This window comes from Syngnathus scovelli, chromosome 22, assembly GCF_024217435.2.
Source record: "Syngnathus scovelli strain Florida chromosome 22, RoL_Ssco_1.2, whole genome shotgun sequence".
In the NCBI taxonomy this organism is placed as follows: domain Eukaryota; kingdom Metazoa; phylum Chordata; class Actinopteri; order Syngnathiformes; family Syngnathidae; genus Syngnathus; species Syngnathus scovelli.
The window spans coordinates 2,943,964-2,967,882 of record NC_090868.1 but is presented as its reverse complement, the minus strand read 5'-3'; the positions used below and the strand labels follow the sequence as shown (position 1 = coordinate 2,967,882).

The window sequence follows — 23,919 nt, the reverse complement described above, 5'->3', positions numbered from 1 at the left end:
TTTGCCAAAGTCAGATGGACAGGTAAAGAAGCTTGATACAACTTTATTGAAGACTGTGTATAAATACACATGCACATTTCAAATGTAAACCCAAGTGAACTCAAGTGCAGCCAAACCTGGAAACCCCTTAACATGCAAGGACGCCTGGAGTTATTTCTTTTATAAAAAAAAAAAAAAAAGTCCCAAACAGAGCCATCCTTTTATTTCGAAATGAAGAAAGGAATTCCCTCCCTGACAAGAGCACCTCATCATCTCCATTCCCAATCTTTCATCTCTTGCTAGAGTTTTAAATGTTATTAAATGCTTACATATAAATAAATAAGCTTTTATCAAATGTGCACTCACAGAGTGAACTCTTATGTACATTACAGTATGTCTATCGTAGCAGTCTTGTTCGCGCTCGTTCCGGAAGGGGAGGGGTGGGGCGTCCGAAAAGCAAGGCAAGCAGAGGTGCTGAACTCCCCCCCACCCTCCCTCCCTTTTTTAACCTGACCCAAAAGGTCAGGGGCATGTCACCCCTCTTGGAGAGAGACACATTCAACCAACCCGGGGAAAGAAAAATAAAGAACTAACATGGCCCGAGTGAGAATTGGAAAAAGAAAAGGCAATATATGCGGTCAAGACATTTTTAAATGACATTCAAGTGTGTTTAAAGGGGGCCATGCAAAAAAGTGGGGGGAGGGGATTTAAAAGTTAAGGCTGAGCACACACAAGATGGCGCTAACACTGCAAAATGCATAGCAGGCGATTGAAGCTCCTCTGGCATTGATGGCACGTCATGATTGAAGGTTGTCAAAGATGCAGATAAGTGGAGTGTTTAAATGGCCAACAGAGGGCGCCAGAGACAGCTGGACATGAAAACAAGGTCACAGCAAGAGCAAGTTTGGCAATTTAATCAAAAGAAAATAAATAAGAGGGCGGGCAGATTTGATATGAGCAACGCCCGCAGGGATGAAGGCAGATTCCTGTGGGGGGGGGGGGGGGGGGGGAGTTTTCAGAGAAAAGTCACGTCACATTCATCTCTGAATGACTGCAGTTGTCCGGCAAATGGAGGAATTTCAAAAAAGTGGATGGTTGGTGATTGTGCGAGTCCACAATGCTTCGAGCGCGGGATGACGACACCTCGGTGTTTAAAATATGTACAAAGCGACCAGACTTAAAAGCGGACATTTCTCTCAGAGATATATAAAAAAAAACGCTCAAACTGCTCTGACCTCCAAACGCGACGGCCACAGATTCCTTTTGAAACAAAAAAAAAATGTAACAGCGTGTGCAAACAGTGATTCAGCCACGGCTCCGGATTCTCAGCGTACCGTAAAAAGGTCACGCCCCCTTTGGCTCCGACCTGGCGAGCCCGGGTGGGCCTGATGGCGCCGGCTTGCCATGCTGTGCGTCCATATGGCTTTGGATGGAAAGATCGCAACCTCTATTGCTTCATCAGTTAGCGCTCATGGGAACATCTCGACTGGGCGCCTCTTCTTCCTCGTGTTCCGACCCGTCGCTCTTAGCGCGCCGGTTCTCGTTGGGGTCGTCGCTCACAGCGACGGGAGAGGCCGCGCCCCGCGCCGAGGACGTGCTCCGTCTGCCTTCGTTCTCCTCATCGTCCTCCACTTCTTCCTCCTCCCCATCTTCTTCTTCTTCTTCTTCGTCGCCGCCCTCCCCATCCTCCTCTTCGCCGTCCTCCTCCTCTTTCTCCCGGTCCAGAGCGAAGTAGCCAGTGCCTTTGACGGTATCCTGGCGCTGGTAGAAGAGCACGTAGCCCGCTTTGGACTGCACATGAGCACAGTGGAGCCATGAATAGAGAACCTTTGACACCCCCCCACCCCTCCCCTCCCCTACAAGATGGGCCTGGAAAGTTCCACTCCATTTGACTGCGCTCAGGTTAAACGGGACTTCACGACATCCTCTAACTAGACTATATGGAGTTTGTTGATGAACCTCCACTGGGTGGCGCTAGTAAAACTTTTTTTTTTTTAATGTCTCTAAAATGATGAGCGCTGCACTCACCACGATTTGATCCTCGCTGACCGGCGACACGCTGCTGTCGTCGAAGTTGTACCACTTGCCGTCGTTGGTGTTCTTGGCGTAAGCGGTATCTGTGGGGGGGGGGGGGGGGGGGGGGAGTAGATGACGGCACGTTAAAAGTCAAAGTGGTTCAAAAGTGCGGGAATTTGGAAGACTCACAGTGGCCTCCGCCCATGCCGCCGTAGTGGTTGGACACGGCGATGAGGTCGTAACAACACGGCCCGCTGTTGGGGTTGATCAGGAACTCCGACATGTCCAGATCGCTGCGTGTCAAAAAAAAATAAAATCAACCATCCAAGATGGCGGCAAGGTGAGATGATGGATGAATCCACCACGTGCGTACCTGAGCGGAAAGTCGACGAGCGAGTCGAGTTTATCCCTCATGTAGCGACTGTAGGAGAATCTTTTTAGGTGGACCACGAGCACCGGAGGTAGAGACCACAGGTCCAGTTTCTTCGTGGCCTGCTGGTGCTGCTTGCAGTTTGGACAGTACCTGGATGGAATTGTCAAATTGCTATCGGCGCCAACGAGAAGACGCGAGGAGCTTACCAAGGGTCCTCGGCTCCTAGCTTCTCCTTGGTGGTGAACAGTTCGATGCAGTCTTTTAATTTAAAGTAGGCCTTCTTCTGAGGCTTGTACTCCATGCTCTCGTGCTTGTCGAAGTCCTCCACGACCGTGTCGTCAAAGTACTTTTTCTTCATCTCGGGTTCCCAATCCAAAGAGAGGTAAGATCGATCTGCAAGAGAACGACGGATGAGTAAATTCGTGAAATGGGATGGCGGCGAAATGAATCCCCCACCGTTGAGCCGCAAGTGTCCCTCGTCGAAGCGGATCTGCCTGGTGTCCTCCTTGCCCATGTTATTGAGCTGGAATGTGAAAAGTCTCTTTTTGCCGTGCCCGCTGCTCTGCTGGCCTTTGCTGGAGTTCTGCGGGATGACCAGGCCGTTCTCCAGCTCGTTGTCCCCGCCCACGGAGTCCTCGGATTGGCTGTGGTCGTTCTCGGAGGGCAGCTCCTGATCCTGACTGGACTCGTCGTCCTGCTCGTCCGTCTCCATCTCGCCTCAAGTATGACAATTTTTTTTTTTTCAAATGGAACTGTCAGAAAAAAACAAATTTCCGTGAAGGACTCACTCGGCGACCCCTCCTCCAACACGCCATTGGTCGCGTTGCCGTTGACGGCGTGCACTTTAATCGACTGGGTCTCCTCCCGGGCGTCCTCGTCTTCCGCTACGGTGGATCTCACAAAGCGGCTGCAAGAACGAGACGGCTTTTTTTTCACACAGAAGCATTACAAACTTCGCTTGGAGATAAGCGGCGACTTGAAACCCACCAAAGACGCAGCAGCAGCATATTGTAGAGTTTGTCTTCGTTCAGCGTCCTCGGCACGGCGATGAGGAAAGGCTGGCCGAACAGCGGCGTGCTCGTCTGGTTGTACCCCGACTGTTTATATTTTTCCCTCAGGTGCACCGGAATCACCACGTGGTCCGTGTCCTCCACTCGGTTCACGGCCAGCTCAAACCTACGGAGGTGTTCCTGCGGTTAATAGACTTAACGGCTTTTCGAGACTTTGCCCCGCCGCCACTCACACGAAGATATCGTCTCTCTCCATGATGCTGCTGAGGTTGTCGTTGGTGGCGAAGATCCGGTGGAAACGGTGGCTGTAGATGTCCGTCACGATCATCTGTCAGGGGAGGGAGGGGGGGTCACATTGGTGCAGATCCAAGACTTTCATTCCATTTTTTTTTTTATAACTTTGCAAGATGATGAGGGACAAAAGAGTGGATTTCTATTAGGTTTGCAATTTGCTGCCAAATTCGGGATGCTTCATCCTTGGCAGAGGTCTGCGCTCCACTGAGAGCATTTTTCCGGCGCAATGACAAAAAGGGCGAAACGTCGCCCGACGTAAGACTGACTTGTGTATGATCAAGGACACTTAAAATGATTAAATGGCCACGGGTCGGCGTTTTAATGTGACGGCTCTTAAGAGCTTTTTTTTTTTTTTGACATTGGAATGCCCGTCCGTACCTTCTCAGCAGGAACCCCCGACAAAGCGGAGAGTGAGGTACACAGGTCGGAGATGTAGCCCACCTTTGGCACGGTTAGTTTGTACTGAGAAAAAAAAAAATTAAGTGTGAAAGACCGTGCCGAGATGTTAGAAGACTCGCGGTACCTGTGTGGGCTTGGCCAGAGGATCCAGTCGGACGAGATACACCTCCAGGGTGCGCTCTTTCTTCATGGGAAGAGGCAGCGTCAAGTAACAGAAAGGGTCAAAGGTCACAGAGACCTTGAAGCAGACAGGACACACCAACGTGGACTTAAAAAGGCCGTGAAAGATGTCCACGATGATGGAGTCGTTCCTCTTGATATGGTTCTCCCAAGCTTCCTCGGCCACCACCTTGGCGAGGAAAACGTTTTAATACTCGTGGAGTTGAGATCATGCCGAGCGTGGCCCCGCCCCCACCTTATCGGGCCGTCCGTTAGCATCCTTGAGCTGTATGTACGGCTTCTTCCTGATCCGGTTCAAGTCCTCGTGAAGGCCGTCCAGGAAAAAAGCCAGCAGCTCGTGAGAGTCCTGCTGCTGGTAGCCTGAGAATTGAGGGGCGAAGCGGCCCACTTGGGTCTGGAAGGAGATTCGGGGGGGGGAAAATCAAGGTCAGGTCATGCCACCCAAAAAAAAAATGATGCTCGTGATGAACCTTGAAAGGCCTCGGCGTCACGTAGCTGAATTTGCACGACCACAGTTGCTTTATCAGCTCGGCGTAGGCTCGGGCGATCTCTCCCTTCATGCCCAGCGGGTTGTCCTCGTTCAACTCGCTCGTGTACTTGTCTTTGAGGAAGTAGTCCGTCAGGGGAGGGATATTACTTAAACACTGAGAGGGACACCAGAGCGAGCAGAGGACAATGAGAATGTCACGGCGGACGTGGTTTCATTTCCAAGCGCGGCGGCGTGTTCCTTACCTGCACGGCGGAGTTCATGAAGCAAGTGTTGCCGAGGTTGGAGAGCCCGCACAGGCCGGCGTGCTCGCTTTGCCGACTCAGCTCCGAGTACTCGTAGCTGTTGCTGTAGCTGTGGTAGGAAGGCAGGCTGAAGGTTGAATTCTTCACGCTGCAATAAACAAAACGTCCCGAGGTGAGGAGCAAATCAATTGACGGGTGAAACAGCAAGTGGTGGAGTGATGTTTTTGGGGGGGGGGGGGGGGGAAGAGGTCTGCAGCGAGCGGACCTCTGAGAGCTCCGCGGGACGGCTTTGGCGGTTTGGGGCTCCCAGCGGTCGAGGGCTGTGATGGCGGCGGAAGGGTGCTCCACCCGCCTGCTGTCCAGCTCTACCGTTTCAGACCTCAGGCACCACCAGCAACACAGTAGCATGACATCTCAGCCCCACCCCCGGCCCACATGGCTCTACAAAACGCAAAGCCGCTCGCTTCCGGCATCGTCGAAGCGCGGCTCCATCCTCTCGACGCAGCCCCGGAAGAGACTCCCGACAACTAGAACATCTCCAAAACTACTTTGTTATCATCTGACGTCCCGTGATGCGATCTCCGGCACCTCCCTCCGGCGCCTCCTGCCTGCCTGCTGCCGCTCTGCTACCAGCGGATATTTATAGCAAGGATGCTCAAGAGTGCCGCTACCAAAGCTCGAGGTGCACAGAGAAAGAGAGAGAGTGCAGGGGAAGTGAGCGGAGGAGGGGCTAGAGGGGGGGGGGCAATCGACTGCATCCAGCTGAGGCTGCAGTATTCACGAGCTTGTAAATGTACGTTGATGCATGTTCTTACATCGCCATCGTCATGCCCAAGCCTCCTGGGTCAAAGCCGCACTTTGGCAGCTCTAATGCCTTTTAAAAAAAGAGAGCTAGGACGATAAACAATCTTGGAAGAAGTGCTTTTTTTTTTTTTTTATGACAGCTACTTGTGCCTCGTGCGAAGAGGAACGTAGATGGAGAGGACTTGTGAAGGTCACTTGCCTTGCGAGAAGGTGCGCATGGCAATGAGCTCGAAATGACAGTGACTGCTAGCGTGCGTCGCCACCCAAAAGACAAAAAAAAAAAAAAGAGGCCGCATGCATAATTTAGATGAAACTGCTACGGAGGAGCTTCTGCCACAAACTCAGCAGCCGAGAAAAGATGACGCGTGGCTGTGGAATGTCAACATGCGGTCCGACGCCTTTATGGATGCAAAATAAAATTCATAAAAATATCATTTATGAACAGTAAAAGCGGTCGATTCACATTTCAGCTTTTTTTAATGAGTCCATTTTACCTTGCAAGATGTAAATAAGTTGTCTCCTTCACTACCATTGACTCCTAGAAGCGCGTCAAAGCCCTACTTTTACCTGAACTCATCCACTGCCGGATAAAATTGCTGACTAAGATGACTCGAGGCTCCGCTAGCACTGCTGTCACCCAAAAAAAATCAATCACATTTTTTTTTCCTCGCTGTCACCTCCAACGATTGAAACTGCACCCTTGGCAATATTCTCTACGCACGCCCCGAATCCAAAGCAAGAGACGATTTGGACGCCGTAAACCGACACTGGGCTCCATCTCTGGCTGTTGCCATCCAAACAAGTGCCCCCCCCCTCCCCCTTCTACTACTACGTCTTACTTCCTGCTGTTGAAGCTGCTGTTATGATTGTTTGTGAGAGATGAAGGCGAGATCTTTGGCAAAGCGGAGAGATTGGAAGCACCGGATGACCTTCAAAAAAGATAAAGAATAGATCATGAGTTAGCGGAGAGGAGGAGGAGGGAGAGCTACAGAAAAGGTGCGAGGAAAATAAAATAAAAAAGCAAAGTGGGAATGTGTCGGCAATGATAAATTGAGCAAATGAGAGAGACATGCTAGGAGGGCTAAATGATCATCCGATTCTGTCATGTCTTGGTGTAAACTCAAATCTCAAACTATTTTCACTTTCTGTGAGAAAACTTTTTTTTTTGGGGTCCACAAGGTAAAAAAAAAAAAGAAGCCGGGACTGCGCTCACTTGGCTGTGTCGGAGCCTCGCGGCCACGAGCCGTCTTCGTTCTTCTGCTCGATTACGAGAACCTAAAAGAGAGATATTGGAAGAGAAAATGGTGAGGTGTAAAGAAAGGGGCGGAGCCAAAAGCTGCAAAATAAAACGTCACTACCTGCCCTTGATAGAGGCCGGCGTCTTGGATGGTGCTGTCGGGCTTGTTGAGAGGTTCAAAGGTGTTGCTCATGTAGCGGTTCCAAAGTCTGGTTTCCTTCTCATCGGGGATGCTGAAGAGCTTTCGCATCTCCTTCTCGATGACGTCTGCGTCAGGAAAAAAAAAAAACATACATTGTTCAAATAAATAAAATAAATCAGCCACTCTTTGCATCAGTTTAGTGTTTACCAACAATCACTCAAATTGGACACGGCACAAGAAACAAAAAATGTCAAGCTTCTGCCATCTAGTGGAGGAGCATTTAAATATCCTGTCTGTCATCTTCAGCAAAGCAACTTTTAAGCGGGCGACTCACCGATGGTGTCGGCTTTGCTGAAGCGCCTGGTGATCACGTTGTCCATGTTCCCGTCCTCGCAGAGCTTCAGCTCGGTCAGGTAGACCTCCACCTTGTAGTGCTTCACGAACATACCCTGCTCCACCACCTAGGACGGACACACGAGGATGTCACTCCTTTGCGTTGACAAAACTAGCGGCTAACGCTAAACCGTTTCGTTTAGGTGAGTTTGTGTGGTGGCCGCCGACTCGTCTGACAGGAGCCGCGGTCAAGAGTGGAAGGCCCAAATTAGCAGCACCTTGTGGAAACAGCTGAGGGCTCCGAGCCTATTTATTTCAACACCGCACGACTCCGACACGCTCGCTCTTGAATTCATATTCCCAAAGGACCGATTGAACATATGTCCCGCCAGCTCAGAATCACCGCCCCTCGCTCGTTGCAAATCTCGACACGTCTGAAAGCTAGCAGGGGAAAAATTACCGCCGAGAAGAATTTCTCAAATCACCGCCGAGCCAAAAGCTTTTTATCCGGTGACCTCAGCGGGCCTCGCTGGGCTTCAAATAAAACAAGGACAATCACGCGGCCGGTGCCAGCGAAAAGATGTCGTGACCGGAGTCCTCGGTGTGTGACACCAACCCCCTTTCAAAACACAGAAAGTGGGATCGCCACGGAACACGTGCGAGATCAACAAAAAGCACGATGAACCTCCTTCATGTTGTGCCTCGGAGCCTGCTCCATGTCGCTTTTCACTCATACAGAACCTTGCCTGAAAATAGAAACCCCGCGGCCACCCGATACGCCCCAGCGCATATATGGTAAAATGGGAGGGGTCAATGGACCAGGGAGGGAGGGAGGACCAGGATCGGGACCAGGGGGGGGTTGGGGCAACACCATTGGCAGCCATGATAGCATGACTAGCCAAATGTGCAGGTGACATCTGACAATAGCAAAAAAAAAAAGTATAATGAGAACACTTGTGTTAAAATAAAACTAGTCCTAAAAATATTGACAACTTTTTTTTGCTCTCGTCAAGTCATACCTTACGTGCAATTGGCTCCTGACCCTCCGTCAGCCCGTACCAGCTGACCAACTTATTCCAGCCCTCCGTAGGAACCAAGATGTAGTCCAGCTCATCGATAAGGTGCTCCTTGATAGCCAGAACATCCCGATCTAAAAATAAAGAAAGGAGATGGGAGGTTGGACAAATACGCAGAGCACACAAAGCAACCTGACAATGACAACAAAACACAAAGGTATGCCGCGGAGAATTCCATGAACCTTGCAAAAAATAAAAGAGACGCAGTCCAACAATGCTGTTTGTGCTCTTCTGTGCTATTTGTTGCCAGAACGTGTCAGGAGGTCTTACCTCGGAGAAGACCAGCGTTGTCAACTGGTCCGGGGTAGACGTTCTGGTCCCCCATTTGATATTTGTCCCAACTATCAAATCCAACATATTTCTTCCACTGTTTGAACCAGTGACTGTCTACGAGGTACCTGCAACGATGACAAAAAAGTTAAATTCGATTTGAGTCACTGATGGTTTTTACAAATGTAAACTACTAACTTTTAATAACCAAACGTGAGTTTTGATGGTCGAACCGAGTTCGGGTTGCTTAAAGTGTGTCCAGCTGGCTCTGTGATTTTGACAGGTGCTTGTTTTTCCGACTCCGCCCTTAACAAGTCAACGGACGAACCCACTGACAGGTTCGGAATTAGCAATTAGCTTAACCATAGCTAAGTCAATATACGAGGCGTCCTGTAGATATGTCATGAATTAAAAAAAGTGCCGGAATAAACTAGGAGGGGCTGGGATAGTAACTCGAGAATGCCTCAACGCAGGATAGCTGAGACACATGAAGCTGACAGCTAATTCCAAGCTAACTGTCAACACGGTGCTGGAGTCGCCACTTTACTCCGCTTCGGCGAAGTCGACAGGCGCGGCTGAAGCCGGCGGCGCCCACGCACCGCTTTAAAAATGCCCCCCAGTCGACTCTTACCAAGTGTCGCCCTTTTTTAGTTGTGTTTTCATCAGTGCCGCGACCTCTCCTCTCTGGGTTTCCAGATCGGCCGCTCCTCCTTCCGCCATCTTTCCTCAGTCATGCCGCGGTGCATGATGGGAGAGAAAAAGACGCACGTTGCGCATGGAAAGGGTGGTACGTCAGTGTTTTGAGCCAATCAGGATGGAGTAACGGCATGTTTTCAAATGGAGCGCATACGTCATATTTAGGTTGTGTCAGTTCTTTTTTAAAAAGATGACAAGTGTTTTTATTTTGTAATGTACTTACCCACGAGTCATTTTAAGTTTATTTTATATACATAGAAAATCAATTTTTAAAGAAATAATAAAGAACCACCTTTCTTAATACGTCACCTACAAATGTCAACTCACAATCTTTCATTTTTTTTTCACCTTATCTGGTTTCTATATCATTCATCCCATAACGGGATAATTTATATGACAAAAATCCTTTTTTACATATGGACAACATAGCAGTTAATGCGTACAATTATTAAAGCAGACATTAGATACATCCACCGAGGATTTTATTTAAAAAGAGTCTTAAAATTTCCTTTGTACAGACGATTTGTTGCAGTATAAAATAAAAGACTACAGTGACATTAGTTCTACAACAGTGAGCACAGAAATCTTGTTGACGTTGCAAAATAAAACTTAGAAATACAAATACCAAATCACTTATGATGATATAATATTATAATACAAACAGGGCTTTGGGGCTATGCACAGTAATTGGAATTAAGAGTCGGCTGCATCCACAAGCAAGCTATTAATGATTTATATGTCTTTAATTCTATTCAGCTCTTAAAATTGAACCAAAATCCACCTGCGTAGCTCATAAGTTTGAATCTTGCTCCGCCGACACAGGGTGGTAGTTATTTTTATTCCTACCGGTGTCTTCCTCAGGGGCAAAAATGGCCAGCAACCTCTCTTGCTCTCTCTTGGTTTTGGGGAGGTCCTCAGATGGTGTGATGAGCAGCCGGATGCGCTTTAAGAAGACACAAAAAGTCCACGACGTGCACTATAAACATTTGAAATAAATTATGAAAGAAATTAGCATTACCTCTCTGAACGTTCCCTGAGTGGTGCTGATCTTGTAGGCCATCCACAAGGGGATGCAGACCATGGAGGAGAGAGCCAGCAGCCAGCCAATCACGTAGCCCCACCACGGATACACATACTCATTGTTGTATTTTAAGGGTGTGTATTTAATGAGGGAGAAGGCAAAAGTACCCTGGGGAGACAATCAAACTAAAAGTTAGGCATGATAATCATTCATTGTAAAAAAATAACTCACAATACACGTGGCCGGGGTGAAGAACATCCAGCAGTACTTGATGTAAGGTCCTGGACGGTAGCCAATCATGTCTTCTATGTTGTCATAAAACCGATCAGCACCTGGAGGGTCCCCATATTTGTTTTAGCTTTAAAAAAAAAAAAAAAAAAGTTTGATGGCGGCTTACCGTAGACCCATGCAATGCAGACGGTCTCAAAGAGGCCCATGAAGAGAAGACACATGCCGCTAGCGGCGTAGTAATCAAAAAGCTGGAAGACGTACATGCCACCCTGAAAAATAAAAAAATAAAATTGACTCCAACACTCTGAAACTCCCCGAGCTGCATCCCCACACCTACCTCCATGAGCATGATAAGCCCCACCAGGAAGGAAAGGAAGACCACAAGGAGGAGGAAGAGCTCCCGGCGGTTTTTCCGGCGGAAGGTGGCGGGGTACATGTCGACGATGGCGGTCACGAGGCTTTCCACGCATACAAACTTTCGAATAAAAAGTGTCGCTTTAATCATCACTATTGACACAGCAGCGTGGAATAATCCTCACCTGACTGTCCAGCCCAAGAAAAACAATCATGATGAAGAAGAGGGCGGCCCAAAGGGGGGAGAAGGGCATCATGGTCACGGCGCGGGGGTAAGCAATGAAAGCTAAACCGGGACCTGCAAACAGATTCCATTTTAAATTTGTTAGCTTGAAAAATTCACCGTATTGCCGTCCAGCCTCACCGGATTCCGCCACCTCCGAGATGGGAACGTTCTGCTCGTAAGACATGAAGCCCAAAATGGAAAAGATGGCAAATCCGGCCACAAAACTGGTGCCGCTGTTCAGAAAGCACAACGCCAGGCAATCTCTGCAATACAGATGATTTATTTTCAAAAAATTTGTGCAAAATTAATACACACAAGGGGGAAAAATCCGATCCTACCTGTAGCAGTTGTTATTATATTTATTATAGCTGCCTAGTGCTGTCAAAGAGCCTAAGCAGATAGCATAGGAAAAAAAGATTTGGGTCCCAGCATCCATCCATACCTTAAAAAAAAAAAAATTGGCAAGTTATAAAAAAGTGCATGACATGCACCAGGGACAATCATTGACTATTCCAGAAGTAATAACTGGGATAATTATTAAACCGAGTTTTCAGAAACCAAAACACGATTTCAAAACAGGCCCCAACCACAACAATGGAGCAAAACAAGAACTTGTTTACAGCGCAGATGGACCCAGCAGGCTCCCACAGCAGAGAACCATGGGGAACCTGCATCTGCTGCAACCTCACCAGCAGGGGGCATAACACCAAAAAAAGCCTCTCATTGGGGATTTTCGAGAGGGAAGGTCATACTGTTCCAGTTAGCATAATTTGAATGAAGCTTCAGGATTGCTTCATGAAGCAGTTGTATTTGTGCCTGAAGTTGCATTTTGGTACCTGTGGGTCTGCTAGACGTCCCAAATCAGGGTAGAGGTAAAACTGAATCCCAATCCCTGCACCAGGTAAGGTGAGTCCTCTCACCAGAAGCACGATCAGCATCAGATAGGGGAAGGTTGCAGTGAAGTAGACCACCTAAATATTCAAGAAGATTGTGTTTCTATATTTGTAAATATTTTTTTTCGGTTGCCACCTACTTTTCCTGTGGATTTAACCCCCTTCCAGATGCAGAAGTAGCACATGACCCAGGCGATGAACAGACACAGGACCAGATCCCAGTTGAGCGAGCCCATGTGGTCGATCCCGGGCGAGATCCTCAGAGCTCGTCTCCTGTCGAGACCAAAAATCAGTGCAGAGGAGTCACATGACAACATGATCGCCCGTCACTTGAGAACTCACTCCCAGAACTCCATAACCGGAGATGTGGCATTGAGGAAGATGGTTTGGTTGACGGAGGTGTTTCTCCTCTGGAACTCCACGCAGTTTTCTGGAGAAGTCATGAGGTCATTCTGAGGGCACTAATCCAAATTGATTTTTTTATTACCTGTGTTCCATGAGTTGTTGCAGGAAGACCAAGGTAGATCCCAGGAGAAGGAGAAAGATAGGTAGAACATCCCCCAAGCCAGGACGATGATGTAGTAGAAGTTCAGCAGGGTCACTATCACTTGTGTTCCATAGCCAAGACCTGAAGACAATTAAAAAAAAAAAAAAAAAATAGTATGAACTTTTTTTTTTTAATTGTATTTAATATAAAAAAATTGCCAGGGGTGTGTAGACTTTTGCAACCCCTTTTTGGAGTGATTGTACCTTCAAACAAGGGGCTGATTTTTCTCCAGCACGTCACTCCTCCCTGGCTGGTGTACTGGCCGAGGGCCGTCTCCAGGAAGAAGACGGGAACTCCGCAGGCAAAAAGGAAGATGAGGTACGGGATGAGGAAGGCACCTGAGAAATCAGACGCTTACTTATTTGGGTGTTCCTTTTTGGTGAAAGTCAATCTGGAGGGGTCTTCTTCCCCTTATGGGTGGGTGGCCTGAGATGTTTGCTCACATTTCCACCTCTCTGCGGGGACAGCTGTTGCGAGTGAGGAGCAACAACAGCTGTGTGACCCGGCTAGAACCTGAACTTTGACCTTGCCACCCCGCCGAGGCAAAGCACATGCTGTTTCAAGACACCCCCTCGGGAAAAAAAAGGGGGTGAAAATAATCTCTTTAAAAGAAGAAGAAGACAGGAGCTCATTTAAACGAAACAGCGGGGGTTAAAAACAAGCAAGTCTTTTGTTTTGTATTTTCTGAGGGAGACAACAAAACATTGGGGGGGGGGGGGGGGGGGGGAGTTTTTAGAATGGAATTCCTCACCTCCTCCGTTCTTATAGCAGAGGTACGGGAAGCGCCACATGTTCCCCAGACCGATGATGGATCCGGCGACGGACAGGATGAATTCCACCTTGTTGCTCCACTGGCCCCTTTCCTCCATCTTCACCTCCGAGGTGGGTTCTCGTGCGGGGACGGCGGCGCCATTCCGGACGCCCACCTTGGCGGCGTCAGCTAAAAATACGAGAAATGTTGGGATTTTATTTTTCTCAAAAAGTGAGCGTTGATAAGCGAGCGAGCTTACCCATCATGGTCCGTGTATGCCTCACGCTGGTGGTTTACCAGTAAATGCTGAAGATTTAGAATTTAAAGACAAAACTAGGGGGGAGGGGGTGAGGAGGCGGGGGCTACGCTAAACTTAGTCCAGCCTCCAGTCTTCGGCGTCATGTGGCCGTCCGCCTGAGAGCAAAGTGCATGGCTTAAACTTGACATTCAAAAAAATGATGGAAGCCCACCTGAAAAGTCTGACATGATATCAAATATAGCCATTTTTATTTCATTAATTAAATTGCTGTAATTAAAAACATTGAAGAAAACACTCGGAATTTTATTATCATTATTTTCAACTGAAATGCACAGAAGCTGAAAATATAAAATTCAAGAACTTCTGGCGACTCACCAAGACGACAAAAGTGGTTGAGGCGAGTTTACGCCAGAATGTACCCGGGGGCAAGTTATGAGTAGCCCCCCACCCCCTCCTCCTCTTCCAGCACATTCCTTTCTGTAAAAGACAAAATAAACTCCGGAATAATCAGCATCTGCAAAAATTGTTTGACTAGCAATAGTTTATTAAAAGGTGAGAAACCAAAAAAATGCCACAACCCATTATTTTAATTTTGGAAGCTATATACATTATAAATAATTCCACTACATTACAACCATTTTTACCTAACCAGATAAATCTGGAGGAGTTTGTTGGTTATTGAAAGCGTGGGAGATATCTGGGCAGCAGTTCCTCAAGCTAAAACTCGGGGTCCAAGAAGGCTGAGAAATATTTCTGTGTTGAGGTTGATGATGCAGGAAGTTCGAGAAATAGGCTTCTACGTGGAAAGGGTCTCCATCCTGGACGTTCAAGCCTGACGTAGTGCTAACTGTTCTGGGGAGGTTCCTCCGCTGGGTTTAGATGGACGGCGGTGGTGGGGGGGCGGGGCCAAGAAGCGCCGGCTGCCAGCAGTCCTGGCGCGGTGAGCATCACCACGGTTTCCTCGGGGGGTTCGGTCGAGCCCCCTCCTCGTCTGGACCCGCCGGCTTTGAGGGAGCAGTCCACGCAGATGTAGTCTTCGTTCTCGGCCATTTCGCAGGAGACGCCCACGCAGACTTGGTGGAACCATTCGTCGCAGCCGCCGTCGCATTGGACCCAGTCCACCTTGGAGACCGAAAAGAAAGTTCTGTTAAGCCGTCTGGCTTTTTTTTTTTTAAATAATAGAATTTGCTTAAAATAATTTTCAAAAATCTAATTCCACTCATGCGGCAAGCCTACCGAATTCCACGGCTGTGATTGGCCGTCGCAAACTGGCCATTTGTTAACTTACCGGCGAGCCTCGTGTGGCGTCTCGCAAAAGCTCGACCGGTTAATAAGTTACGTGTAACTCTCTTTAGGATGTTCTAGTGCTGTCGTCAGCTGTCCGTTGACTTCCATGAAGTTCATTTCAGGAACATGTTTGCGATTAACTCAAAAGGAAATTCTACAAGCGTGCGACACCGAATAATTTTTTTTTTTTTTTCAATTTGAGTTAACAAGTATAAACATGGTGGAAAATATTCTGTTAACATGTAATCTGTCGATATGTCTATCAATTATTTGTAATTTTTTTTTTTTGTGTTTCACCTTGTCTTTACACGGTCTTTGACAGTTTTTGGCGGCGCACACGGCGTTCTCGTCGTTGGAGTCTTCGGCGCCGGACCACTCGTACTTCGAGGGAATGTCGAGAATCTTCTTCTCCTTTCTTTTCTCCAGCCCTTCTCTGATGGCTTCTGCTTTCGCGGCGGCTTTCTCTTTCCGCTTCCTCTCTTTCTCCTCCTTGGCTAAACGTTTAGCCAGCTGCTTCATCTCCCGGTTCTTATCCAAGCCCAGTTTCAGCTTCTTCTTCTTGGCTTTGCCTCCGAGGCTGAGCTCCAAGCCGGCTCTTTTTAGTTCTTTGGACTTGGAGGGTCGAACGCCGCCCAGCGTCCCGGGCCCGCCGGCGGAGGTCATCAACATGTGATGGTGATGGTGGTGGTGATGATGGTGGTGCTCGGCTCGCTCCAGCTTCCTCTTCCTCTTCTTCTCTGAATCCTTGATTTTAATTTTCAGAGACTTCTCCATTGGACCATCATCAGGCTGAGGAAAAAAAATATGTAAGTTATAAAAATTTCTATCCAGTTAAAAATAATTCAAATTGGAACATTGATAGTCCTTAGTCTCCACAAATGGTGCCTATACCTCCATAACCTGGAGGAACCTCTCCTCCAAGGGGGGATGCGTGGCCTGCAGGATCCTCCAGATGTGCTGGGTCTCATCTAGAGACACTTCCAGCAGGTCACCAAGCATCATCAGCTCCTCAAGCTGGGCTTTGGCTTGTGGAGACAGCTCCAGAACCGGCGGCTCCAGACTGCGAGGTACCAGAGGAGTCTTCCTGGGTTGCTTTCTTGGGGTTCCCACATCTGAGAAGAAGAAGAAGAAAAAAATTAATCATGGTAAACAATCGTTTGGGAATCACTAACGCCTTACTTTGTACGACGGACTTGGAAGCTGAGGAGTAGGCGTGTTCGGCGCAGAACGAAGGCGTGGCCGTCGGCCACATGTGACTAACCACCTCTTCGGATTTAACCGGGATCTCGTCGTCGCAGAAGAGGTATGGTTTCACCTCACCTGGATCCTGGAAAGACAACATTAAGAATTATATATAAGCCAGAGCTCTGATTTATTTCACGTCCAGGTTTTACCTTCACGTCGTAACCGTACGTCTCCCGGATGTCCTCATCCGAGTCCGTCTCCTCGTCGTCGTAGTCCACAGACTGGCGAGGCGACGTGGCTCTGCTGAAGCCTGACTGCTGGAAGGTCTGGATGTGACCCTAGAAGACAACAAGGTTCTCTCAAGTTTCGTCTGATGGTGGATTCCAGCCGTCGTCTTACCTGCAAGTCGGGGTTGGCTGCGGCTTTCTGCAACTCGGCGTTGATGATCTTCTCCGTCTTCTCCCGTGCGGCCTGCTCCACCATGCGCTGGCTCAAAACGGACAGCTTTGCGAGAGCCGACGACAGTTCCTCCGTAGCCAGAGCTCGACGTGCCCGGTCCTGGTAGCAACGTTGACCGTTAGTTAACATAAGTTCCTCAGTTTTTCCCTCACTCGTGGGTCATTTTGGTTCTCAAATGTTCACGGTCCAGGAGATATGTGAGGTGACCCCAAAAATGTTGGAGAAGCCATACCTGCCAACTCATGGCCCTCTCAGTTAAACACTGGAGGGCCTCGCCTTCTGGTAGTCTCACAGGAAGCTTCTGGAGCGACACCAGCAGAGACAAGATGGTCTCCAACCTCGGCCGCCTGGACCGTTGACACAGCGGGCAGAGAAATTTGGAGTCCTTGCTATTGTTCTGCCAACCAGCGCCGAGCTTCTTCTGCGTTCCCGTCTTGGGCAGAGGAACGCAAACACCGTGGAACCAATCCTTGCACAGCTCGCACTGCAGCATGAACCCGCTGGCCGTTTTCCGACACAGGCAGAACTTGACCTCCTCGATTCGATCGGCCATGGCCATCTTGGCCAGGTTGGCGGCACGAAGCGAGTGGATGGCTTCCACCTCTTTCTGCTCTTTGGCTTTGAAGGCAGCGACCACGGTGGAGGGGTCTCGCGACTCCTCCGGGTTCTCGTCCACGTCGCTCAAGTTGTCCGGGTCGAAGCCTCCTCGGTCTTTCTCCATCAGCTCCCTCACTCGTTTCCGCTTGCTCTTGCTGTTGCCGTACACGCCGATGTCCACGCGAGGACTGAGAACCTTAAAAGATCATCACAGAAGGTACTACAATCACTATTTCAAATTTTATTTTATTTTTTTAACGCTACCTGAGATGTGACATCGTACCTGGAGTAGAGTGTACGTCGAGTTCTTCTTGAGAAAGGTGCGGCCGGTCCTCTCCCTCCAGGCTCGCGCCGAGGCAACTTGCGACTCCACCTGGGCCAGCGGATCGAGACGGACGGGAATGGAACGACCCCGAGCCAGCAGGTTCTCCAACTGCTCCAGGTAAGCGTAGCTACTCCCGCTCTGTGTGGAGATAAAAAAATCTTTGTCACTGTGAACTCAAGATGAAAATATTGTTTTTGGAACGGAAGATCTACCTGAATAGCGTCCACCTTGGAAGTCCAGTCTTTGGCTTTTTGCAGAGCATCTCGTAGCGCTAAAATATTAGGGAGGTATGCTGGAATGTTCCTGGCCTCCAGCACGATACTTTCCAACGTCACCATACTGTGCCGAGGTCTTTTGTTTAAAGACAATGAAGCAGGAGTGACTCATCTTGCTACTTTCAAGCAACACATCTGTGGAGAAATACCTGGCCTGCAAGCAAGCACGGGCCTTGTCCTCCCATTTTTCAGAGACGGTGAGGATCTCCTGCAGTTCAGCCATCGCTTTCTCCACAGCGAGATGGGGAGCTAGGCCGACCCCGGAATCGATGAGCCTCTTCATCAGCTCCAGGGTGACGCGGTGAGGCTCCGTCAAAGTGACGCGTACCTTGAAAAGACCACAGACGTCATTTATTTTGTGGATCTCCACGTCGCAGCTGGTAGACCCTTAATGTCCCGGGAACCCCAGTTTGAGGACCACTAATACATCACGTATTTCAAAACCAACCTCATCGAGCCAACGGGCCTGCTGGAGCTCCTGTTTGAGGCGAGGAAGCTCAGGTAACTCCACATCGAGCCCGCTGCCCATGTCCAGGAGGGCCTGCAGCTTGGAAGAATCGGGCAGTTCGTCCGCCAGCGCGACCTGGGCTCGCTCGTGGAACTCTTCCACGTTCTCAAGTAACTCCTGTAAACACGTGCGAGGCAAACGATCACTCCATCTTTTTTTTTTTTGTCAACGCATTTTTGGGTGATACGAACCTTCACTTGTCTGGCCTGGCTGATGACGCAGGGGAGCTTGTAAAGTTGCTCCACAAAAGCCTTGAGCTCGTCCACCGTCAGCTTGCTTCGGGTCCGACTGCTCTCAGAACGCAAGCGGCTGCTGTGGATTGGCGAAAAAAAAAAAAAAATGGTGGTCAATGCGTAAATATCTCGCTTATGTCGTGACCTTACCTGTGTCTCTGTTTACGGCTGAGCAACATCTGAGCTACGGACGAGCAGGTCTCGGCTTCTTTCACCATTTCTCGGAGGCGGCGGAATAGAGAATTCTCCGGGTACTTCCTGTCCTCGGCGTCCTCCAGCAAAACCTTCAGCTCAATAAGATCTATGGGAGAGAGCCAAATTAAAATTCGCTAATTCCCCACACAAAGTAGAATAACTGAGATGGGTGGAAACCTTTTTTGTTCTTCTGGTCTGCAGCCAAAGCCTCGTTGATCCTTTTTGCCCAAGTGTCGTACGACTGCGCACGATTCTTCACGCCGTACAGCATGGCGGGAAACTCCTCCAGATTGTAGCGATATCTGAAGATGTGTACCTAAGCTAAGTCGGGCCCCAAAATTTTTTTGGAAGATCTTACCTGAGGCACTTGTTGCTGAGAGGGCACTCGCAAAGATCTGCCGCATGGTGGAGACAAACTAGTCGATCCGGAGAACAAGAGCAGGTGAGCGCCGAAAGGAAGCAGGTGGTCTTGCACTTATGGCACTGCCGCTCGTCGTCGGGGACCAGCTCAAAAACTTCCTGCTCGGAAGACAGCACCCCCTACAGGCAAAAGGACAACAAGTCATTTTTTGAACCACAAAATGTTGGACAAAATCACCAACCATTTCTTGCACTGTCTTTCTGAGCTGCGTCTCCTCGTCCATCATCTCCCCCATCTCCTTAACGACGGAGGCGGCCAGCTCCACGTCCAGGCTCTCGGGATCGGCGGCCATTTTGCACAGCAGCTCATCGTGAGAGAAGACGCAATAGCGATGAAGGCGTCGGTAGTGGGCCACGCACTGACGGCCCATCGGTAACTGCGACGGACGAAATCGGATTCAGATTTCCACGGGGCTCGGTAGTGAACCTTGGGGGACGCCTTACCCAATCAGCGGTGCAGAAGTTAACAGCCTCGGCAAAATTATAACCCTGATTGAAGCCGCTGTGGTAAGCTCGTGGAAAGGTCACCACAAACTCTCCTGCGCACTGATTGGTCCTGTACACCTATAAAAAAAACAATCATTAATATCATCGAAAATAAAAATGGATGGAATGTGGTGAAGGTCACGTACAGGCACACCGTGCTCCATGAGGATGTTGGGGTTCATGATGGTGACCAGCTGATGGAGGAGGTCCGGCTGCGACTGAAACAACTCGGGAGCTAACTTCTTCATCACCGCCTCGAGCTGCTCCGCTGCCGACGCCGGGACTCCATACCAGGTCTTCGGCTCGCCCCTGATGTCCGAAAAGTTACATTTTTTTGCAACAGGTGACGAAGACGAGCAATCTCACCAATGGAGGAAATTAATGGAGTAGCTCCAGTGGTCCTCGATGTGCCAGCAGAAGGAGGAGAAACACATGCCGACGTAGAGCCAGGGCACCTTCATGCCTGAGATGTCCACATTGATGTGGGCGAGGACCGACTGCTCCAACACCGGCATGTTGTTTAAATTCCAGCCAGAGTTGGCGTATTCCTAAGAAGAAGAACATCCATGACTATTTGTAACCCTGTAAAAAAAAAAATCTCACTCACCTCCTCATCTCCAAGCAGCCTCCTCTTGCCGTCTCGGACGGGGAACCCGCTGCCTACGTCCTTCGAGCTGATGTCGGCGCCGTACTCCACGATGACGTCCTCCTCGATGCTGCTCACCAGGCGCCAGAATTCTTTCTCCACCAGCTCGGTGGGCACCATCTGTGAAAAAAACTTTTAACGTATGTGCACAAGAAGACTAACGAAAATCATTTGCATACATGGACTGGCATGTTGAAGTAGTCCGACTTGAACTGGTCGGCCATTTCTCCAAAACTCTGGAGTGAGTATTCCCTCACCGCCTGCTCAAAGCCAAACGCTTCTCTGGGCTTACTGCACTCCTGCGTAAGGATCAGAGGGGGGGGGAATGAAAAACCAAAAATCCAGAAGGGAAATTGAGCATAGTCGTGTTGGGGTTTACCTCGAGAACACACTTGGGGCAGCGCCAGTCACCTTTGGGGACATCTTGGAGAGGCGGAATCAGGCAGAAGGTGTGGTAGCTGTCGTCGCAGCCGTCGCACAGGAGCAGGCGGTCCTCCTCGTCGCCACGCCCGCACATCAGACAGAAGTATAGGTCGATCTGGAGGTACGGATCACGATGTGAGGAAAGAGTTGAGAAGAAAAAAAAAAAAAGTGCAGACCCGAACTCACAAAATTGACTTCAAGCGTCTCCTTGCGTGGTCTCATTTTGATGGCGAAGGCTTGAGCTTTGAGGTGACGGTGTTTTTTGGTGTAGCCGTCGTCTAAGGGAAACATTTTCCGATTGTATTCCACGACGGAAATCAAAAATGTGGGGCCAATCGTGTTTCTTACCTGCTGACACAATTTCTAAGTCCACCATTTTGGGACTGGCACCGAAGAGTTTGAGGCCTTTGGGTTCTTTGTTTTCCCTCTGGTAAGACAAAAATGAAAAATTTACCTTGCGTAATTCAGTAGATAGGATAAAAAAAAAAATCCTTCTTGACACCCGCCTCTGATTTAAGTCGCCTTGAGCGTCTTTCGGCCAGCGGGCGCTCTTTCACCTGCGCTGCATCAACCTCTCCGTCTTTGTCCTCGTCTTCTTCTTGCTCGTCCTCCTCCGTGGCCTCCTCGCCGACTCCTTCATCGACTTCCTCGCCGTCGTCTCCATCCTCGTAGAGTTGCTGGATGCCCTAACGGATGGGAAACGTGTAAACGGCTGAAAAATAATATACCGGGGAAAAATAAATAAATGATGGCTTACGGTTAGAGTGGCTCCTGACTGGAAGAGCTCGTAGGGGTAAAGGATCCTTTCGTAATGGGACCGCAAGAGTGAGCCGGTGCCTTTCCCTGGCGGGAAGCCCATTCTGCTGCTCACTTTGGACCACCTCTTCTCTTTACACGCGGTCACAAAGCCACCTTCTGATGACACAACCTGAAGAAAAAAAAAAGATGTTGAATATTAAACGAATAGAATCCTTCATGCAACAGTTTTACCTTGCTGAGTTGATACAGGTCTAGGACTTTCCGCTCCACGTGGGGGAAACGAATCTTGGATCCCTGCAGTTCCCAGAATTTGGCAATTTGATCCAGAAAATTGAGCTTAACCCGAGTGAGTGCCTGGAAGTAGATGAGACAAAACCGGAAGTGACGAACAGCACCCTCCTATTTTTGTTTTCCTCATGCATTGCAATACAAAAGTACATCTAGTGGGGAAATGTTGGTTCATTTGAATTATCAAAGCAAATTATAATAATAAAACATATTTTCTTATTTATTATTTGTCATAATAATGATTATAAACTCACCTCAAGTTCATTCAATCTTTGGACTCGAGGAGTAAACCGGAAGTGACGCACGTCGCACGCAAACGGAGGCTGCCAGTCCTTGCAGAAGAGGAGGAGAAATAAATTTAATAAGTTGACGCATAAAAGTAAAATAAAAGACGTAATCGCGATTTAATACGAATTATAGCATTCACATCACTTCATTCACGACGTTTTGAGGAAATGGTGACTTTGAAGTGGGTTGTGGTCACCACAGGACCTGCCCACTTTTTCATCGCTGTTTTTTTTTGTGTGTTTGTTTTGGGATTAAAGCTTCTCGTTCGTACAAAAACAATTCCATCGAGGAAAAAAAAAACAAAGTTTATAATGTTGGCTTTTAGGCCTGCACAACCGACAAAAATAAAATGAGGCGTGACTGGGCTACCTGAGGCCCAACGTCGAGTTGACGTAGCTAACGTAAATTAGCTCGATGAATACATCAAATGTGAGTGGAATTTCTCACTATTTTCCGCCTTTAATATATTTTTGGGGCGGTGATAATATAAAATTATGCTATGGAAGGTAAAATGAAGGAGTTTGAGTGGTGGTGCCCACAATAGAAGCCTTGTGTGACCTCTAATTGGAGTGATGGGAAGTGGTCCTGTTTTTCTAAATACAGGCCCATGGAAAAAAAATGACAGGAAGAAAAAAACCCAGAAATCAAATCATGAGTTTATGTTTTCGTGTTGTTACGTGGATGTTTTTCTATTTACCTCCGGGGGTCTGATCTTGCAGATGCCAGTTTTCTCAGCGATGGGTCGGATCTTGTTGATAAATCCAAGGGGGTCCGAGAAATCCTCCCAACTTGGCTCAAAAACGGGACATTCCGGAGGGGGTACAAACTCGCCGATGGCAGACATGTTTGGATATTTTCTTTTTCCTCCCCCCTCAAGAAGTCTTGTCAATATGTTATAGTAAATATTTCCAAGTTGCTTTCACCAGGCCATGACTGAATCCAAATGTTCCTCCTCGCGTGGAACTTCCTCCATCATCTTCCTTGGTGTAAAAAACGTCAATGACGTTTCGGATAAGGGATGAAATGGAGCTATTTTGAACGTTATTCCGGCTAGGATTCATGCAAAAAGCTTGGATTTGGGGCGCTTTGTCGCCTCACCTACAGGGCACAGAGGGCAGTGTCAGTCCAAAACGCCATCACGCTTCTCTCACAGAGGAGATAGACGATCGGGGTGAGTAGACGACTTTCTCCATTATTTGATGGCAAAACACATACCTTCTTGTAAATCCAAAGAATTACAATCCAGGATGGCGACGTTAGCTGGGAGTGCTAACCTAGCTCGGTGTGTGTACCTGTGTAACACATGATCTCTTCGCGATGCTGCACTTCCAACCGAGCCGACTCACGCCGAGCAGTATTCAGCCACTGAAGGTATTTCGATCTTTTTGAAATTATCCATCACTAACCTCCCAAATTGGTTAGTATTGTACATTGTTGACTGATGCGTTCATTTGCCTCCGCCATTCATTGACGCGTACAGGAAACTAGCATTAGGGGGCTAATTTTGTTAGCTTAGCTACCAAGCATTGCGCAGCTAACGTTGGCTAAAAACTTCGATTTGCCAGGGTTAATTTTAGATATTGTGGCCACGAAACTCATATTCGTCGTGGTTAAAATGTAAAAAAACGAACTGTTATTTTTCTGATGTCACTTTTTAAACATCGTCCGTCCCTGTTTGGGCTACATGAGTTGAGCTAGCGCCGTCTAGCGGTGTGGAGTCGT

At 48.5% G+C, this 23,919-nt stretch overlaps 3 protein-coding genes and 1 long non-coding RNA gene across 7 annotated transcripts; 1 reads left to right on the top strand and 3 right to left on the bottom strand.

Moving 5' to 3' along the window:
- Positions 1-27: 27 nt before the first annotated feature.
- On the bottom strand, positions 28-9,633 carry LOC125992173 (ubiquitin carboxyl-terminal hydrolase 15). 4 transcript variants are annotated; one of them, XM_049760849.1, is made up of 21 exons: positions 9,477-9,633; positions 8,846-8,973; positions 8,519-8,649; positions 7,501-7,627; positions 7,146-7,291; positions 7,001-7,062; positions 6,627-6,716; positions 4,984-5,131; positions 4,722-4,895; positions 4,487-4,645; positions 4,196-4,420; positions 4,051-4,134; positions 3,612-3,706; positions 3,356-3,544; positions 3,157-3,275; positions 2,825-3,085; positions 2,575-2,761; positions 2,369-2,518; positions 2,185-2,288; positions 2,008-2,096; positions 28-1,770 (listed from the first exon to the last, which is right to left on the bottom strand). In XM_049760849.1, exons 1-21 carry the CDS (start codon positions 9,563-9,565, stop codon positions 1,438-1,440), a joined length of 3,090 nt encoding a protein of 1,029 aa, XP_049616806.1. In that variant the 5' UTR covers positions 9,566-9,633; the 3' UTR covers positions 28-1,437. The 4 variants fall into 4 exon arrangements, with proteins under 4 accessions (XP_049616806.1, XP_049616807.1, XP_049616808.1 ...); XM_049760850.1 differs by lacking the exon at positions 6,627-6,716; XM_049760851.1 differs by lacking the exons at positions 8,519-8,649; positions 8,846-8,973; positions 9,477-9,633 and adding an exon at positions 8,185-8,271.
- Positions 9,634-10,006: 373 nt separating this feature from the next.
- Positions 10,007-14,155, bottom strand: LOC125992181 (sodium- and chloride-dependent GABA transporter 2). The gene is made up of 15 exons (XM_049760878.2): positions 13,824-14,155; positions 13,565-13,753; positions 13,017-13,151; positions 12,754-12,894; positions 12,609-12,696; positions 12,407-12,539; positions 12,210-12,344; positions 11,712-11,815; positions 11,512-11,636; positions 11,333-11,445; positions 11,131-11,268; positions 10,960-11,062; positions 10,794-10,894; positions 10,560-10,730; positions 10,007-10,484 (listed from the first exon to the last, which is right to left on the bottom strand). The coding sequence occupies exons 1-15, from the start codon at positions 13,828-13,830 to the stop codon at positions 10,332-10,334; spliced, it is 1,836 nt and encodes a 611-aa protein (XP_049616835.1). The 5' UTR covers positions 13,831-14,155; the 3' UTR covers positions 10,007-10,331.
- A 191-nt stretch (positions 14,156-14,346) lies between these two features.
- On the bottom strand, positions 14,347-23,914 carry kdm5a (lysine demethylase 5A). Its single transcript, XM_049760841.2, has 29 exons — positions 22,895-23,914; positions 22,164-22,241; positions 21,853-21,975; positions 21,620-21,790; positions 21,369-21,548; positions 21,211-21,289; positions 21,049-21,140; positions 20,819-20,977; positions 20,619-20,738; positions 20,401-20,559; positions 20,160-20,341; positions 19,940-20,102; positions 19,752-19,871; positions 19,490-19,684; positions 19,246-19,427; positions 19,065-19,189; positions 18,843-18,993; positions 18,651-18,771; positions 18,400-18,576; positions 18,101-18,279; positions 17,889-18,027; positions 17,635-17,814; positions 16,987-17,547; positions 16,695-16,853; positions 16,505-16,633; positions 16,290-16,437; positions 16,002-16,222; positions 15,408-15,899; positions 14,347-14,945 (listed from the first exon to the last, which is right to left on the bottom strand). The coding sequence occupies exons 1-29, from the start codon at positions 23,039-23,041 to the stop codon at positions 14,667-14,669; spliced, it is 5,211 nt and encodes a 1,736-aa protein (XP_049616798.1). The 5' UTR covers positions 23,042-23,914; the 3' UTR covers positions 14,347-14,666.
- LOC125992194 (uncharacterized) lies at positions 18,137-19,484 on the top strand. Its single transcript, XR_007489549.1, has 2 exons — positions 18,137-18,252; positions 18,361-19,484. It is a non-coding gene; the product is annotated as an uncharacterized lncRNA (long non-coding RNA).
- Positions 23,915-23,919: the final 5 nt, after the last annotated feature.